The sequence below is a fragment of the Gopherus flavomarginatus genome, chromosome 7 (assembly GCF_025201925.1).
Source record: "Gopherus flavomarginatus isolate rGopFla2 chromosome 7, rGopFla2.mat.asm, whole genome shotgun sequence".
In the NCBI taxonomy this organism is placed as follows: Eukaryota; Metazoa; Chordata; order Testudines; family Testudinidae; genus Gopherus; species Gopherus flavomarginatus.
This window is the reverse complement of record NC_066623.1, coordinates 81524189-81543377: the sequence shown is the minus strand read 5'-3', so window position 1 is coordinate 81543377 and position 19189 is coordinate 81524189. Positions and strand designations below refer to the sequence as shown.

At 40.1% G+C, this 19189-nt stretch overlaps 1 protein-coding gene across 6 annotated transcripts in view; it reads left to right on the top strand.

Annotated features, from left to right (window-relative positions):
* The window catches only part of SLC44A3 (solute carrier family 44 member 3), a 173847-nt gene that overhangs the window by 120531 nt on the left and 34127 nt on the right, over positions 1 to 19189 (top strand). For all 6 annotated transcript variants that reach the window (XM_050960948.1, XM_050960946.1, XM_050960949.1 and 3 more), the window contains 2 exons: positions 102 to 288; positions 15740 to 15905. In XM_050960948.1, coding sequence (XP_050816905.1) covers positions 102 to 288; positions 15740 to 15905 — 353 coding nt within the window. The remainder of the gene's footprint in view (positions 1 to 101; positions 289 to 15739; positions 15906 to 19189) is intronic.

Genomic DNA, 19189 nt, shown 5'->3' with positions numbered 1-19189 from the left:
AGTACCACGCTCCCCCTACAAAATTTGACAACTTCTGATAATTTAAGAAAGAAATTCCTAGTTTACTATTTTTCTGATTTGTTTTTCATCTCTTTTAATAGATGGTTCTACTTTCCCTCATATTTGTACTAAGGAAGAGGATTCAGCTGACTATACAGCTCTTTTGGGTTGCTAATAAAATAATTAGCAGAGTCCCTTCCCTACTGTTCCAGCCACTGTGGACTTTTTTGATTCTCATTTTCTTCTGGGTGTTCTGGGTTGCTGTGCTACTTAGCTTAGGAACTGCAGGTAAGTAGTTGTATTTTATCATGGTCATGGGTGTACACTATCTTGTTTTAAAATTTGGTCTTTAAAATCAGAACCCGTTGGTGTTAGTGTACAAGATGTAATATATGTTGTAATATATCTACGTTATGATCTTGTTTTCTGTTTACTTCACCTTTGCATTTCTAGGAGTACTGCAAAAGTAGCCACTGTTTTATGAGGCAAAGACAATACAGCCTGTACACTTGTGCACTCTCACAGAGACTTAACTTCTGTTCTTTCTTTTTAGTTCTCATAATATAAAATGTCATTCCAGATCCAAACTATGTAGTTGCTTTTTGTAAATGGGGAGCATAACAGAAAGGGGGAGTGTTTTGATTTAGTACAGCGGTTGTGAAATTAATGCGTTTCTACTATGGGAACAACAGGAAGGAGATGTAAAATTATTCGGAATATCTCTTCCCAGCATTTGATGGAAAGCTCTGCAGGTTTGTGGAGAGATTCTCTTTCTTCCTCTTCCATCCCCAACTGTTAAGGTATTTCAGAAGCACTTGCTTGAAACATTTGTCTGAGAGGTGACTTGCTGCTTCTCCAAGTTGTTAGGCACAGTGGCACCAAATTTTCAGCCCCCGTAGCCTCTTCATGAATCTTTCCTGCCTAACTGAACATCAGTTCTTGTGGAACAGATTTACTTTGCTTTGAGATGTCATGGATGCTTCTTCAAAGCACTGTTATTAGCCTGTAATTTTTGCCCCTTATTGGTGCTGGTCACATGTTGCCTGGGTATGCCAGATGCTGCAGAATCACGAATGGTCAGTGCAGTGGTATAGTTCAGGAGGCCATTGGAGCTTCAGTTAGTGGATTGCTTTCATCTGGTTAAGGCCTTTTATTAATCTGGATAAAGGTTATGCCTTAAAGCTGTATGGGTATAACTGCTCATTTTTAGGTAGTATAGGAGTGCTTTTCATGTAGTTTTTGAACAGCTCTATTTGGTCAGAGGTTAGATCTAAGTACAAGATATCAGTCACATAAATTACAGTAACTCTAGTAAAGCTGGTAGCAGTTAGTAGAATGAATCTGAACGAACTAAATTGGAAATACTAATTTTCAGGAATGCTGGCTAGAGGAAACAACACAGACATTCTTCATTTAAGCAGAGTTGACTATAAGAGACTGCACAAAAACCCAAAGGAATCTTCACTGTAATTCTCCAATGCAACAAAACACGGTGTGTGAAGTTTGTCCTTATTAAATCTAAATTTGGAAAATGCCAAGTGAGCCCAAAGTGTTCAAAAAGGTTATTAGTCTCTTAGGGATACAAAAGAGTTAGAGGTTATAAATATTTTGGGTAGTGTAACAGAATCAATTTGATGAGAAGTGCAAGATGATATAGTTGGGTGTTTCCTGAGTATTGCTGTATACTTCATTAGGAGTTTGTTTTCAATCCTGTGCCTGGGTTGTTTTTAGCAGATGTGTCAATAGTTGTAATTTTCTGCCATTTAGTAAGTTAAAGTATAAATATTTATAGTGAGAATGTGCATGTTACTTAAAACAAAACAAAGTAAAGTGAGAATATGAGTGTTAAAGGAAGTGTTAGAGTAGATACAGAAATATCAACCCATGTGTTCATTTGTTTTCCTTATTGCAAGTGAGCTTTTATGAGCTTTAATTCTGCTTCTAATCAGGTTATGGCATTAGCGTACATCAAAGTTAAACAGTGGCTTTTGTTAATAATTCAAGTGATACTTGTTTGTTATTACCAGTTGAGTAAAAGAAAACTGTAATAACACCCATAATCCACTAGATGCCATTAATGTAGTTTGAAAAACTTTCTGTTGAGTAACTCATTTTCATTCTTCAAGTGCTTGCTCATGTCAGTTCCATTCTAGGTGTGTGCGTGGTCTTTGGAGATTTTTACCTTAGCAGTATCTGTAGAGTCGGCAATGTCGCCCCCTTGAATGCCATGCACATGCACTGGTATATCAGCTACTGCCAAATCTAAGCCCTCTGTTCCTTCTTACCGCCCATGGTGATTAGTCAGAGTGCCTTTCCTTGCATTGCAAGGGCTAGCTGTTTTTTTGTCTACTGACTTCGGGCCTTGTAAATAGTTTGTTTATAGTAGTTAGTGTTAAGTAATTAAGTGTAGTTAATAGTTAGCAGTTAAGGTCCTACTGAATACTTTGCCCCAGGCGGTGCATGCCCCATCTCCTAAGTAAATAGATCATAACAGTCATCTGAAGTTAACACACTCTCTCTCTATATATGTATATATAATTTTTTTAATTTTCCAGCCTTCTCTCTTAATAATGGTTTTAACCTTCAGATTCATCACCACACTTCTGGTCCATATTTTCATTACACTGTATGGTCTTCTACAAAGATAAAGTCCAGATGCTGCTGCACCCGGCATTCCTGCCCAAGGTAGTTTCCATTCCATACTGGCCAGGATGTTTTCTTCCCTGTCTTCTTTCCGAAGCCCCGTAAATCCGAAGAGGAGCACAGGTTACATGCCCTGGACATATGGAGGGTGCTGGCCTTCTATATCAATAGGACACCGCCATTCTGTAAACCAACACAGCTGTTCGTGGCGGTGGCAGACAGGATGTCTGTGCCTGTGTCTGCTCAAAGGATTTCATCCTGAATCAGCGTGTATCCCTGATACTGCTATGAGCTGGTGAGTGTGCCTCCATTGGCAGTAGTCAAAGCGCACTCAACTCGAGGCAAGCATCATCTGCTGCCACTTTAGCCCAGGTGCCGATCCAGGAGATCTGTAGAGTTGCTACCTGGTCGTCTGTCCACACATTTATGTCCTATTATGCACTGACCCATAGGCCTGGGACGATGCTGCAAGGTGCAAGGCCATGAACTCCGAGCCCATCTGCATTGGCACTGCTTGTGAGTCACCTAGAGTTGAATCGACATGAGCAAGCACTAGAAGACGAAAAACGGTTACCTACCTTTCGTAACTGCCGTTCTTCGAGATGTGTTGCTCGTGACCATTCCATTACCCGCCCTCTTGCCCCTCTGTTGGAGTTGTCAGCAAGAAGGAACTCGGAGGGCATAGTGATAGCGGTACCTGATGTACTGATGCATGTGCGTAGCACTCAAGGGGGCGCCACTGCTGACCCTAGAGATACTGTGAAGGCAAAAATCTACGAGTGTGCACATGGGTGTGCATACACCTAGAATAGAATGGACATGAACAACACATCTCAAAGGACAACAGTTATGAAAGGTAGGTAACTGTTTTTTCATCTTTTGTCATTGCTCGAACTGTCACAATTGTCATACTTTATTAAGATTAACATAAGTGCACAATTAATGTACTGTCATCAGAGGTGTTCAAAGTGCTTTACAGAGAACAGCTGAGCCTCTCAAAATCCTTTTTACATAGGAGGATAGTCAGAATAAGGAATATAATAGTCATTGTGACTCTCAGTCCCATGCTCTAACCATTAGGTAACTGTTCAGGTGTTTATATTTCAAAATCTTTAAGTCCTAATTGTCTAAATCCATATGATGCTCTGTAAGAACCAGTTTCTGATGCTGTTACTCATACTGGCCCTAATTCAGAAGGGCACTTAGGCGTGTGCTTAAGTCATTCGCTGGATCATGCTATGTAATAGTTCTTCACAGGGAGTATTGATTTAAATCAAGATGATCATGATTTAAGTGACTAAGGGGAAAGCCTTGACTTAAATAATTGATTTGAATCAACTTTTCCATTTGTATTGTAGCTATTTTCTAAGGTGCATTCTCATTGGTTGATGTTACCATTACAATATGTTGATTTACAACTAACTGGAGCCTTTACACTAAATTTGGTAAATTTTTTGCTACCTAGGAGGGTACACTATAACTGTATACATTTATGTAAGCAATTATATAGGTTAATATTTTCTGATTCTTATTAATTGTACATTTTTAGTATGTTAGAAAATAGTGAATATTTTTTATTTACTAAATTAAATTTTTCTTCATAGTTTGCATCAGGCTGCGTAAGGATGATAACTGGAATTTAATTAAACACACACAATAGCATATAAAATTTATTTTTATTAGATAATATTGCACCCAGTGGCACAGCCTGTGGGTCCCCCAAAGGCTCAAACCATTAGTATGGTACACAACCTGTTGTCAAGCTTTGTAAAAATAGCACCTCAAAAATTAGATGTTTTTCCCTGCTTTCTTTCTCTGTATAGAAAAGTAACCTTTAACTGAAAGTTTTTGGCTCATGGATTCAGCATATTTGTTTTTATTTAAATATGTTAAGAGATTATAATAATTTTAGGTCTTAACATGTTTTGTATTAAATTCAGATTTCATTTTAAACAGTTTTATTTTAATAATAAAGCTAATTTAAATACGCAAATCAAAATTTGATTTGATTTTTTTCCCAGAGAATCACTGATTTTTATCCACCCTTGTTCCTCACTGTGCAAGTAGTCCCTCTGATATCAGTAAGACTGCTTGACTAAAGGTGTGAAAATCTGCATTAAATGGAATTAGGGGTTGGCAGAAGTATATCATCATGCTGTCCTCTATTTACCACCCTCTGTAGTTCATAAATGTTAAAGCTTATATCATATTTGATAAATATCTCATAGACTCAGACTTTAAGGTCAGAAGGGACTATTATGATCATCTAGTCTGACCTGCACAGTGCAGGCCACAGAATCTCACCCACCCACTCCTGTAACAAACCCCTAACCTATGTCTGAGTTACTGAAGTCCTCAAATTGTGATTTGAAGACCTCAAGCTGCAGAGAATCCTACAGCAAGTGACCCGTGCCCCATGCTGCAGGGGAAGGCAAAAACCTCCAGGGCCTCTGCCAATCTGCCCTGGAGGAAAATTCCTTCCTGACCCCAAATATGGCGATCAGTTAAACCTTGAGCATGTGGGCAAGACTCAGCAGCCAGAACCCAGGAAAGAATTCTCTGTAGTAACTCAGATCCCACCCCATCTAACATCCCATCACAGACCACTGGGCATACTTACCTGCTGATAATCAAAGATCAGTTGCCAAAATTAGGCTATCCTATCATACCATCCCCCTCCATAAAATTATCAAGCTTAGTCTTAAAGCCAGATATGTCTTTTTCCCCCACTACTCCCCTTGGAAAGCTGTTCCCTCCTCCAATGGTTAGAAACGTTCATCTAATTTTAAGTCTAAACTTCCTAGTGTCCAGTTTATATCCATTCTTGTGTCCACATTGGTACTAAACTTTAAATAATTCCTCTCCCTCCCTAATATTTATCCCTCTGATATATTTATAAAGAGCAATCATCTCTCCCCTCAACCTTCTTTTGGTTAGGCTAAACAAGACAAGCTCTTTGAGTCTCCTTTCATAAGATAGGTTTTCCATTCCTCGGATCATCCTACTAGCCCTTCTCTGTACCTGTTCCAGTTTGAATTCATCCTTCTTAAACATGGGAGACCAGAACTGCACACAATATTCCAGATGAGGTCTCACTGTATAACAGTACCAGCACCTCCTTATCTTTACTGGAAATACCTCGCCTGATGCATCCTAAAACCACATTAGCTTTTTTAACAGCCATATCACATTGGCAGCTCGTAGTCATCCTGTAATCAACCAATACTCCGAGGTCCTTCTCCTCCTCTGTTACTTCCAACTGAGGTGTCCCCAGTTTATAACTAAAATTCTTATTATTAATCCCTAAATGCATGACCTTGCACTTTTCACTATTAAATTTCAACCTATTACTATTACTCCAGTTTACAAAGTCATCCAGATCTTCCTATATGATATCCCGGTCCTTCTCTGTGTTAGCAGTACCTCCCAACTTTGTGTCATCCGCAAACTTTATTAGCACCTTCCCACTTTTTGTGCCAAGGTCAGTAATAAAAAGATTAAATAAGATTGGTCCAAAAACTGATCCCTGAAGAACTCCACTAGTAACCTCCTTCCAGCCTGACAGTTCACCTTTCAGTATGACCCGTTGTAGTCTCCCCTTTAACCAGTTCCTCTAGCCACCTTCCAATTTTCATATTGATCCCCATCTTTTCCAATTTAACTAATAATTCCCCATGAGGAACCATATCAAATGCCTTATTGAAATCGAGGTAAACTAGATCCACTGTGTTTCCTTTGTCTAAAAAATCTGTTACCTTCTCAAAGAAGGAGATCAGGTTGGTTTGGCACGATCTACCTTTTGTAAAACCATGTTGTATTTTGTCCCAATTACCTATGACATTAATGTCCTTAACTACTTTCTCCTTCAAAATTTTTTTCCGAGACCTTACATACTAGAGATATCAAACGAACAGGCCTGTAGTTGCTCGGATCACATTTTTTCCCTTTCTTAAAAATAGGAACTATGTAAACAATTCTCCAGTCATACGGTACAACCCGAGTTTACTGATTCATTAAAAATTCTTGCTAATTGGCTTGCAATTTCATGTGCCAGTTCCTTTTAATTTTCTTGGATGAAGATTATCTGGGCCCTCCAAATTTGTCCCATTAAGCTGTTCGAGTTTGGCTTCTACCTCGGATGTGGTAATATCTACCTCCATATCCTCATTCCCATTTGTCATCCTACCATTATCCCTAAGCTCCTCATTAAAGACTGAGGCAAAGTATTTGTTTAGATATTGGGCCATGCCTAGATTACCCTTAACCTCCACTTCATCCTCAGTGTTTAACGGTCCCACTTCTTCTTCTTTCTTTGTTTTCTTCTTATTTATATGGCTATAGAACCTTTTACTGTTGGTTTTAATTCCCTTTGCAAGGTTGAACTCTACATGGCTTTTGGTCTTTCTCACTTTATCTCAATATGTTCTGACCTCTGCATAGTCCATTGAGAACACTACTGGGGGGATTGACTTGCTTGCTCCATTAATGTCTCATAATAAGCTAAATTGTTAATTTAAAAATTACACTTTTGTCTGAATACTTTCTTTGCCTTTTACTCTGTTTCAAATAACACCTAAGATTATTGTATCTGAAAAAGATTAGAGTAAAATGGGTTTACTTTGTGCAATTGACAGCAAATTTTGTATAAGCCAGTTTCACAATTTTCCCTGGTAATTCTGTATTATTCTTGCATGGGGGGTATGAGGAGAAAAACACTTAAAAAATTATATTGTAAAATGGCAAAAAGTTAGCAAAGGCTTCTGGGGGAGGAAGAGAACCTGAAACTTCCATACAGTAGCAGGACATCTTCCTACTCTAAAATAAATAATATTTTACTTGACAGTCTGCAAAAAAACATTTTTTTTTAGTTTTAAATACACTCTTTAACATAAAATCTCATCTAGGTTTTACAGGGTTCATATTCCGTAATATATTATCAGAATAGCTTTTGGGTTTTCCACTCTCTCTGGAATCAGCTGATTGTGGAAATGGAAGAAAACTTTTTCCTTCTCTCTGATTTTTCTGGGCTCTTTGAGGGAAATCAGAATACTGCTCTGAACCTCCATGTCCTGGTTATTTGAGAACTCCAGCCTGCTCAGAAGGGGCTCAGTTTGTAAAATCTTTACCTTTCCGTCATAGCAGTTTCTAATTTTTGGCTAAACACCCACTTAATTTTAGTTTGGGCTTGTCAGAAAATATTTTGAGAATGATGTTGTTATACATATTTAATTTTTTTCAGCAAATAGCTATTTTTAGTTATGTGCAGCAAGAGGAGATGGGCTAGTGAAATTGAATTGCTACTGTGCTGCACCTGTTCTTAATGTTTCCCTTGTGCTTCTTGTAGTTCTGTAATATTTACAGCCTGTGTGCATCTTGTAACTCTGAGGCACCTGATCCATGTTTCATCTGTGATGTATCTGATCTTTATACATCCATGCAGATCACCTTGTTTATGTCATTTTTAATATCTATTGTTACATTGAGAAGAAGCTAACTCCTTGGGAGGATCAGATAACTGTAGCCCCAGTGGAGCAAGGTACTTCAGCCCATGCCTAACTTTAAATATACAAGTAGTCTCACTGAAGTGAGGCAGCTTATGTATTCAAAGTTACGCACCTGCTTAACTACCTTGCTAAATCAGGGGCTGTAAGAGTAGCAGAAGCCAAGTGTATTGCAAATCTATATGTCTGGGACAAATGCCAGACATTAGCCAGGAGAGATGCCAAATTGCAAGAGACTGGAGTTAGCACAAAATCAAGTGGCACCAGTTGTAACTATGTATTCTAATGGGACTGGAGCTCAGTGAGGATTTGGAAAAGCCAATAGAACTAGATGTGGCCTTGTGGTATTCCAGTAGTGTCACTGTAATGTGTGTCCTCATGTATGAATCTGGCAGAAACAGTGAAATCCACATCAGGAATAGGATACAGAGTATAAGTGTAAGATGGGAGTGCTAGGCGAGATTTTCACATAATGAAAATATATCTCTGAGTATAGTGAGGAGTAAAACTATTACAGTAAAGATGTGCTGCAGATAAACCAGTGAAAGCAAATTTCTTGAAGGGTCCAAGATATTCCAACTAAATCTATCTAAGTTAATTGTAAATTCTCATATGTGAAAAAGGAGCAGTTACAAAGGAAATTCAGTTGGGAGGAAACACAAATTTTATAGAACAATGGTTTATAGAAACTTTCTGACTCTGCAGCAGGAAGCATTAAAAGTGGCAAATATTGTCATACTAGCAAGAACTGGGAAATTGGTTCTGAGTTAGTACTTTCTGGCCAATTGTTCTTTGTTGCCCACAGTGGAATTGATAAATTGAAGAAAATATGATTTCCAGTTCCTAGGAGTTCCAACCACTTAAAACTTCTGGTTGCTCCAGATATCAGTAAAAAAAACTCCAATAGCCACTCCCGTAGAATGTATGGCACAAGTCTGCAAGTCACAAAATATACTGTATGATATTGATATTGTGCATCTCTTTGGCTGTGACTGATATAAGGCTGTAGTATTGGGCTAATGAATCTGATGGAGAAACTTTTCAGTCTTACTAAAAATTCTGTGGCAGCATCTTGGTATCTGACCAACATTTTTTTGAAGTATTTGCATCACAGTAACAAATCTAAGAAAAATATATATATAGTAGGCAGCTTTCTGCAATGTCATGGCTCAACAATGGGGATTTTAGTCACTTATTAACCACTTGGAATTGGCAAATGGCTGCACTGGCAGGATTGATTTTCGGTGAATGACTTCTTTCCTGTGATGATACTGCTGGAAGAAAAATGTACTGCAGACAAAGTAGAACCATATTCTGAGGTTTTGTTCTGTTTTTTGTGGCTCCATGACCAGATCACACTGGAATGACAAGGAAAGGAAATGTATTTTTTATTAGGATGTCAGAGTGATCCTTGCAGTTTGATCCATGCTACCAATATACTTATCTTTATATGTGAAACATAATATAATGCATTATTCTGTCATCAGATTTGTATGTGCCTGGTAACCATAGACACAAAGGGTATCAGACAGGCACACATGTACACCGTGAGGGAATGCAGCACATAATCTTTGGCTCCTATTACTTGGGAAATAAGGTGATCACTGTCACACGATGACATCCAGCAGAGGGCAGTGATACACATGCACGCAATACCAGCCCATGACAATTTCTGTTTAGCCAAGGCTGTTACTGTTAATCATTATTTTAAATGGCTGTGGCTTGTTAAGAGCAATGGAATTACAGTTTGTGCTGCAGAGATTCATTAATCATTTTAACCAGTCTATCAGTGCAGAAGTAAAATATCTTAACAATTTGCATAATAGGAATGTTCATAAGTAAAGGTTGCACACCAGGAAAAAGTCCTCACTTCTGCTACTGAAGGAAATGACTTCTTTTCAAATGATATTGAAGGCTGAAGAGACCTCCATTTATCTTATCCAATGTATTGTTTGCACTGTTGCTGCTGGTAATGATTACAATTGATGTATGAGCATGTTTGGCTAGTTGTACATGCTGTAAGAACATAGGAGCCTAAAACTGCTGGAAGAGTTAAAGGAGTTGAGAAATGCTCAGAATACAAAATGAGACACAAATGTACAGTGCAGCTGATGAAATTTACTTTGGTAGTATGTGGAAATGTGCTCCACTTCAGAATTCTCTGAGGAAGAAAAATAACTCTTGGGTCTGCATTTTTAAAAAAAGGGGTTAGAGTGGGGGAAAGAGGGAGATGGTACGTGTCATAAACAGATAGTAGGAGTTAATAGAACAGAAGTACTTTATATCTCTTTTGCCTGTAAAGGGTTAACAAAATCAGTGAGCCTGGCTGTCACCTGACCAGAGGACCAATCAGGGGACAGGATACTTTCAAATCTTGAGGGAGGGAAGTTTTTGTGTTTGCTGTTAGTTTTTGGTGGTGGTTCTCTCTGGGTTCTGAGAGTGACCAGACGTGCAACCAGGTTTATCTCCAAGCTCCCTGATACAGGTTCTTATAGATTCAAAATAGTACGTACTAGGTGATAAGGCGAGTTAGGCTTATGGTTGTTTTCTTAATTTGCAAATATGTATTTGGCTGGAAGGAGTTCAAATGTGTATTTTGCTGAAAGGATTTTAATTTGTACTTGTATACTTAGGCTGGGAGGGTATTCCCAGTGTCTATAGCTGAAAGACCCTGTAACATATTCCATCTTAAATTTACAAAGATAATTTTTACTGTTTTTTCTTTCTTTAATTAAAAGCTTTTCTTGTTTAAGAACCTGATTGTTTGTTTGTTTTTATTCTAGTGAGACCGCAGGGGACTGGGTCTGGATCCACCAGGGAATTGGTGGGGAGAAAGGAGGGAAGGAGGAGAGAGAGGTTAAATTTCTCTCTGTTAGGATTACTTTCTCTCTCAGGGAGAGTTTGGGAAGAGGAGAGATAAGGAGAGGGGAAGGTGAATTTTCCTCTCTGTTTTGAGATTCAAGGAGTTTGAATCACAGTGATCTTCCAGGGTAACCCAGGGAGAGGAAGCCTGGGAGAAGCAATGGTGAGGGAAAGGGTTTACTTTCCTTGTGTTAAGATCCAGAGGGTCTGGGTCTTGGGGGTCCTCGGGCAAGGTTTTAGGGGGACCAGAGTGTACCAGGCACTGGAATTCCTGGTTGGTGGCAGTGCTACAGGTTCTAAGCTGGTAATTGAGCTTAGAGGAATTCATGCTGGTACCTCATCTTCTGGACGCTAAGGTTCAGAGTGGGGAATTATACCATGACAGTACGAAAGGCTTTTCCACTCGTAAAGTAACTTGAATTTTTACAGGCCTAAAAAGCATTAGAACCAAATTTCAATAGCAGTGTACTTACAGCAGTACACAGTCCTAACCTCTCTTAAATGCCTGCAGCTCATGACAGTGCTTTTCTGTTGAGACATCTTTCTGATCATGAAGTAACCAGTGCATGCATCAGTGCCTTCACTTCAAAGAGGATTACCTCATGGCAACAATTAACTAGTCTATGTTACAACCTATGAACTTTTTTTAGTAGTCTAGTCCAGCTGCATCGTGGTGCAGGGTATGACTCTTGATCCAGGGAACAATGAGAACAAGGTCTACCTGAATTTGAGAGAACTCGTTTGTTTTGACTTGCAGTTCTCAGCTCTACCCACTAGACCAGTGGTGGGCAACCTGTTAGGGTAATCCGCTGGTGGGCCATGAGACTGTGTTTACATTTGCATGGCCACCCACAGCTCCCAGTCTCTGTGGTTCACTGTTCCTGGCCAATGGGAGCCGCGGGAAGCAGCACAGGGACATCAGTGGACAGTTCCTTATCCTGCCCCCTACTCGCATAGTTGACATTGACAGCACCAATGCTGTACTGGAAGTTAGTACCAAGGAATATCCACAGCTCGTCCTTAGAGAATTCCTCTCTTTTTTGAACAGATGCATCCTTAAGGTCAGCAAATTTGAGCCCTGGCAAACTGGTTAAGAGAGTAAGTTCCAGATCCAATGACCTGCCACAAAAAGTATCCTGCCTCTGTCTGCCTACCCCCAAACAAAAGTTCAAATTCAGGAATTATAAATAGGAGTGTCTAATTTGAACTCAGCAATTGGGACTGTGCATCACAAATTTTGTGTAGCTACTTTTAGGTTAATAGGGAAATACGTTCATGTCTTGTCAACATAAGTGGAAATACAATTCGCTAGCATAATTAGATGTAAATGTGTGTTCACGTTCAAGAATACACATCTGATGCAAACAGCCTTAGAGTTCTTGTTACCTTAAAGATGTCTACATTCTGTTTTTAAAAAGAAGAAAGAAAAAAAGACATTGAATTTGGATTGAATTTTGTTAATTTTGTCTGTTTAATGTTCTAAAACCTAGTTTTGTCACAGCTATAACATATACTTTATTCTGTTTTGTTTCAATGGTACATATATATCCTTAATCTTTTCCAGCAATCTTTCTCTCTCTGCTCTTTTGGTAGAATCATAGAAGATTGGAGGGTTGGAAGAGACCTCAGGAGGTCATCTAGTCCAACCCCCCGCTGAAAGCAGGACCAATCACCAACTAAATCATCTCAGCCAGGGCTTTGTCAAGCCGGGCATTAAAAACCTCTAAGGATGGAGATTCCACCACTTCCCTACGTAACCCATTCCAGTACTTCACCACCCTCCTAGTGAAATGGTGTAATAACCTTAGTCCCAGTTCTGGACCTTAGCGTCCAAAATATGGGGGTTAGCATGAAAACCTCCAAGCTTAGCCACCAGCCTGGACCTGGTACCTGCTGCCACCACCCAAAAAATTAGAGTGTTTTGGGGCACTCTGGTCCCTCTGAAAAACCTTCCCTGGGGACCCCAAGACCCAAATCCCTTGAGTCTCACAACCAAGGGAAATAATCCTTTTTCCCTTCCCCCCTCCAGGTGCTCCTGGAGAGATACACAGACACAAGCTCTGTGAAACTACACAGAGGGACTCCCCCTCTCCATTCCCAATCCTGGAAACAAAAGTACTTTCCTATTTCCCCAGAGGGAATGCAAAATCAGGCTAGCGATTCAACACACAAATCTCCCCTTGATTTCTTCCTCCCACCAATTCCCTGGTGAGTACAGACTTAATTTCCCTGAAGTAAAGAAAAACTCCAACAGGTCTTAAAAGAAAGCTTTATATAAAAAGAAAGAAAAATAAGTACAAATGTTCTCTTTGTATTAAGATGATACAACACAGGGTCAATTGCTTAAAAGAATATTGAATAAACAGCCTTATTTCAAAAGAATACAAATTAAAGCACTTCAGCACTTATATTCATGCAAATACCAAAGAAAAGAAACCATATAACTTACTATCTGATCTCTTTGTCCTTACACTTAGAAACAGAAGACTAGAAAGTAGAACTACTTCTCCAAAGCTCAGAGAAAGCAGGCAGCCAGAAAACAAAGACCCCAGACACACAATTCCCTCCACCCAAAGTTGAAAAAATCAGGTTTCCTGATTGGTCCTCTGGTCAGGTGCTTTTGGTGAAAGAGACATTAACCCTTAGCTATCTGTTTATGACAAATGGATATTAGGAAAAACTAACCTACACCTCCCACACTGCAAACTTTAGACCATTGCTCCTTGTTCTGTCATCTGCCACCACTGAGAAGAGCCTAGCTGCATCCTCCTTGGAACCCCCCTTCAGGTAGTTGAAGGCTGCTATCAACCCCCACACACTCTTCTCTTCTGCAGACTAAATAAGCCCAGTTCCCTTAGCCTCTCTTCATAAGTCATGTGCCCCAGCCCACTAATCATTTTTGTTGCCCTCCGCTGGACAGTCTCCAATTTGTCCACATCCTTTCTGTGGTGGGGGGCCCAAAACTGGATGCGGTACTCCAGATGTGGCTTCACCAGTGCTGAACAGAGGGGAATAATCATTTCCCTCAATTTGCTGGCAGTGCTCCTACTAATGCAGCCCAATATGCGGTTACCCTTCTTGGCAACAAGGGCACACTGTTGACTCATATCCAGCTTCTCATCCACTGTAATCCCCAAGTCCTTTTCTGCAGAACTGCCGCTTAGCCAGTCAGTCCCCAGCTGTAGCAGTGCATGGGATTCTTTCGTCCTAAGTAGAGGACTCTGCACTTGTCCTTGTTGAACTTCATCAGTTTTCTTTTAGCCCAGTCCTCCAATTTCTCTAGGTCACTCTGAGCCGTATCCCTACCCTCCAGCGTATCTATCTCTCCCCTCAGCTTAGTATTATCCACAAACTTGCTGAGGGTGCAATCCATCCCATCATCCAGATCATTAATGAAGATGTTGAACAAAACTGGCCCCAGGGCAGACCCCTGGGGCACTCCACTTGATACTGGCAACCAGCTAGACCTTGAGCCGTTGATCACTACCCGTTGAGCCTGATGATCTAGCCAGCTTTCTATCCATCTTATAGTCCATTCATACAATCTGTATTTTTTTAACTTGCTGGTAAGAATACTGTGGGAGATGGTATCAAAAGGTTTGCTAAAGTCAAGATATATCACGTCCACTGCTTTCCCCATATCCACAGAACCAGTTAGCTTATCATAGAAGGCAATTAGGTTGGTCAGACATGACTTGTCCTTGGTGAATCCATGTTGACTGTTCCTGGTCACCTTCTCTTCCAAGTGCTTCAAAATGGATTCCTTGAGGACCTGCTCCATGATTTTTCTAGGGATGGAAGTGAAGCTGACTGGTCTGTAGTTCCCCAGATTCTCCTCCTTCCCTTTTTTAAAGATGGGCACTATATTTGCATTTTTCCAGTCATCCGGGACCTCCCCCAGTCACCATGAGTTTTCAAAGATAATAGCAAGTGGCTCTGCAATCACATCAGCCAACTCCCTCAGCACTCTTGGATGCATTAGATCCAGCCCCATGAACTTGTGCATGTCCAGCTTTTCTAAATAGTCCTTAACCTGTTCTTTCACCACTGAGGGCTGCTCACCTCCTCCCCATACTGTGCTGCCCAGTGCAGCAGTCTGGGAAATCACTTTGTCTGTGAAGACCAAGGCAAAAAAAGCATTGAGTACTTCAGCTTTTTCTACATCATCTGTCACTAGGTTGCCTCCCCCATTCAGTAAATGCCCCCCACTTTCCCTGACTACCTTCTTGTTCCTAACGTACCTGTAGAAACCCTTCTTGTTACCCTTCACATCCTTTGCCAGCTGCAACTCTAATTGTTCTTTGTCTGCATAATAATGCTGTTGTCCTCATAAGTGAAAACATTTAATTTTTAGACATTTCTGTAATTGACCTTAATCTGATTTCAGATTTTGATAACAAAGATTTTTTGTTTATTTCTCAAACATTCATTTTGGAGGAAATCCTGAAGTTGTAACCTGGTTTATCCTAAATCCTTGCTCAAACAGTCCCTATTGACTTTACTGGCAACTGTAAAAATGACCTGATTTAAAACGGAGGCATTAGGCCCTATAAGAATATTTTTCTCAAAATTAGTTGTTTGTTTTAGTAAATATTTGATAGAATTAAACAACAGCTAGATTCTGTTTTATAACTTTACTGAAAAAAGTGAATACATGGGATATATGAGACATGTTTAAGTTCTGTTTTGTTTGCGGAGTTGTGATTAATATTCTGATATCTTTGACTTCTCAGGGAGTGCACAAGTCATTTCAGGAGGACAAGTAGAATATAAAATTCTGTCTGGCATTCGCTACATGTGGTGGTACCATTTAGTCGGCCTTATCTGGACTAGTGAATTCATCTTGGCTTGTCAACAAATGACTATCGCTGGAGCAGTGGTTACTTGCTATTTCAACCGGTATGTGTAAAATTTACCTCCTTATATGGTTGGTGTTTTCTTAGCATTGACGTTGTCTATTTTTAGGAAAACCGCTATAAATGCCATGGATATATATTTTGGATAGTATCTTGGGAGCTAAATTATTCTAAGAATGTGTGACTAGGAAGTCAAGCAGCTCATTGCAAGGCTTCGAACGCGATCTCATGTGACATTAATTTGTATCACCTCTCTTTAAATCCTAGAAAATTTTGAGCCAAATTAAGCCCTGGTGCAAGCAAAACCCAGATTAAATTTTAACCTTTTCTCAGTAAGTGTCGGTAGTTCTAAGTAAAGGTGTAACACATAGCCCCAGAGTAATTCTAAAGTAGTGTGACTTGATCTCCTTTCCGTCCCTCCCACCAGGCTTTAGTCTGGTATGGCTGAATAAGCCTCTAAAGTTTACTGTAGAAAACAACTGAAAATCATGTAATGCCGTGCAAATATTTTTACTGGAAGTGTTTTACTTTGTGTTACCAAGATACCACCTTAGCTAGACGTGCAGGAATTGTAAAAATCTCATTTGCTACTTACTATTTATCCTGTTTTACGTTTTTCACTTCCTTCATATTGGATAGTGAAATAAGATGGGTTTCATGCAGTAAATCAGTGCTGTTTTTGTTTCAATTTCCAACACTGCAGAGGAATGTTTTGATCTTCCAGCCACATTGCTGTGTTTCCTCTGCTCCATTTCATGCAAATATGGTAACATTTTCTGTTCTGTGAAAGTCTGAGACGTTGAAAAAATTCTTGTTCCGCAGTGGAACAAAGAAAACGAATAAATGGATTTATTTTTTCCCCCCAGAAAAGCTGTATGGCCAGTGGAGGGTGGGTATCCATGTGAGCTACAGTTTTGTAGCAGTTTGCTATGTGAAGAGTCTGAGAGCACAACAGCCCACCTGGCAGGTTGCCCTAGAGCTGGGGACCCGGGTTGTGTGGGAGCTGTGGTTCCCAGGGCATCCAGGCTCTGAGGCTGACAGGGAGCTATCAGACAAGCTGTCAGGAAACCAGCCTGGTTCCTGCTGGAATTTCATCCAAATCGAAACAATCCCACAGAACATTTTGATTTTGACAAGTCAGCACTTTTGGATAGGAAGTTTTCTTTTGGAAAACTCCTGATGAACTCTACTCTCCTCTCTTCCTGCAGGAAAACCAGCTTAGACCTTTTCTATAATTGGGATTTTTTTTCCAAAAATTTTCCACTGTTGGAACACTGGTTTCACTCCATTGGTGTAGCAATGTTGGGAGCCCAAGAGTAGACAAGTTGCCGGCTGCCACCACCATTTTAAGCACTGTGTTCTCTGTCCCTGGTCAAAGTAAGTCTAATCAACACAGCACTTAAAACACTGTCAGAAGCGCATCTACTCTCGGGCTCTCAATAGAGCTCAGGCTGAACTGGTTTTAGCCAGTGGACTTTTTAAAAAAAATATTCCTAGCGTAGACAGAATCTAAAATGCCCATTTTTTAAAGGGTTTGGGGAGAGGATCAGTGTGCTGACATAATCTTTTACCATTTCACCACTATGTCAGGACTAGAGGTTCACACTTCATCTCCTTTCTCTGATTGAAGGATCAACACAGGTAACTGGAGCCCTACAGAGCTATATGTAGTTAACTAGCCCTTTGCACCTGAGGCTACAGCATGGCATCCATTCAGTGCTCCGTTTCTGAAATCTGAATTTCTCAATCTTAAACAATGAAGAGTTATACTAGAGCAGTGGTTCTCAACCAGCGGTATGCGTGCCCTGGAGATACACAGAGGTCTTTCAGGGGATACATCAACTCATCTAGATATTTGTCTAGTTTTACCACAGGCTACATAAAAAGTACTAGCAAAGTCAGTGCAAACTAAAATTTCATAGAGACAATGACTTGTTTATACTACTCTATATTCTGTACACTGAAATGTAAGTAGAATATTTATATTCCAGTTGATTTATTTTATAATTATATGGTAAAAATGAGAAAGTAAGCAATTTTTCAGTAATAGTGTGCTGTGACACTTTTGTATTATGTCTGATTTTTGTAAGCAAGTTGTTATTAAGTGAGGTGTAACTTGAAGGTATGCAAGACAAATAAGACTCTTGAAAGGGATACAGTAATCTGGAAAGGATGAGAGCCGCTGTACTAGAGGGCCAAATCCTGAGACTTTTTACTCCATTAATTTTGAGTAGCAATAGTCATTGGGAGTTTGCCTGAATAAGACACTAAAGATTTGGTCCAAACCACATTGCATCAGGAACTGGGGAGTTGGGGAGTGGGGAGGGAATCTTTCCACATTTTTCAGGGATGTCTGCTCCAGTGCTTTTTCTGATTTGACACCTATACTGAAGCTCGCAGTCATTAAATTGCCATTATTTGTTGAGCATGGACAGTTTGCGCAGTGCTGCATAAAGCACTGACTCAGATACTACAGTGCTCCAAGGTACACATGGAGTAGTTCGGTGGTGAGGCAGGTAAAGATGATGATAAGCTACTCTCTCATAGTGCGCGCACACATCTGATCTTTAGAGCCCAGCGGATCTGCAGATATCTACATCCGTGATTTTTGCGGATCGGATGCGGATACAAATTTTGTATCCACACAGGGCTATACTGATCTTAGGGCTGTTAAGCCAGTCCCCGGGGTAAAATATAGTGCAGCCTCTGAGCTCTTGTACTTTGCACTGGCTGCCAGCAACCTGAAGGACTGTTCTGGAAGCTAGGGACCCCCAGGACATGGAGAAAACCTGGCCATGCCTCGTACAATCAGGGCTGGAAAGGTGGCATTGAAGCTGCTGTGCTGGCTCTCTACCCTCAGAGGATTAGGTAATTCTCGAGAGACCAGACCCATCAGCTTTCCAGCTACTTTCCACCACCGTTGTCACGTCCAGGATTGGGTTCTTGGAATAGACAAGTTCTGTGCTCCAAATTCCATTGAAATCTCTCTCCTTAAATGTACTTCATTTGCTTGGCAGCTGACACTCGTGTTGAGAGAGTTGTGCATGGGAAGGGAAATGCTATATATATTTTTAATGATGGTGATTCCTCTTCCTCTCCCTCAATCTGTCAGTACAAATAAGTAGATAAATCAAAGCAGTGAAGTAAGGGTGATAGAAAGGTGAAATAGCAATAGTATTGATCTCAGAGGGCAGTGAACTATCTTAGTTCTGATTGACAACAATGAATTTGTCACCAGGAATCTGCAATTTAATGTGTTCTGTGATGCAGCTTCATAAATGCTTGTCACAATTGCTTTGTTTATGATACCCCATGGAGAGGTTTTCC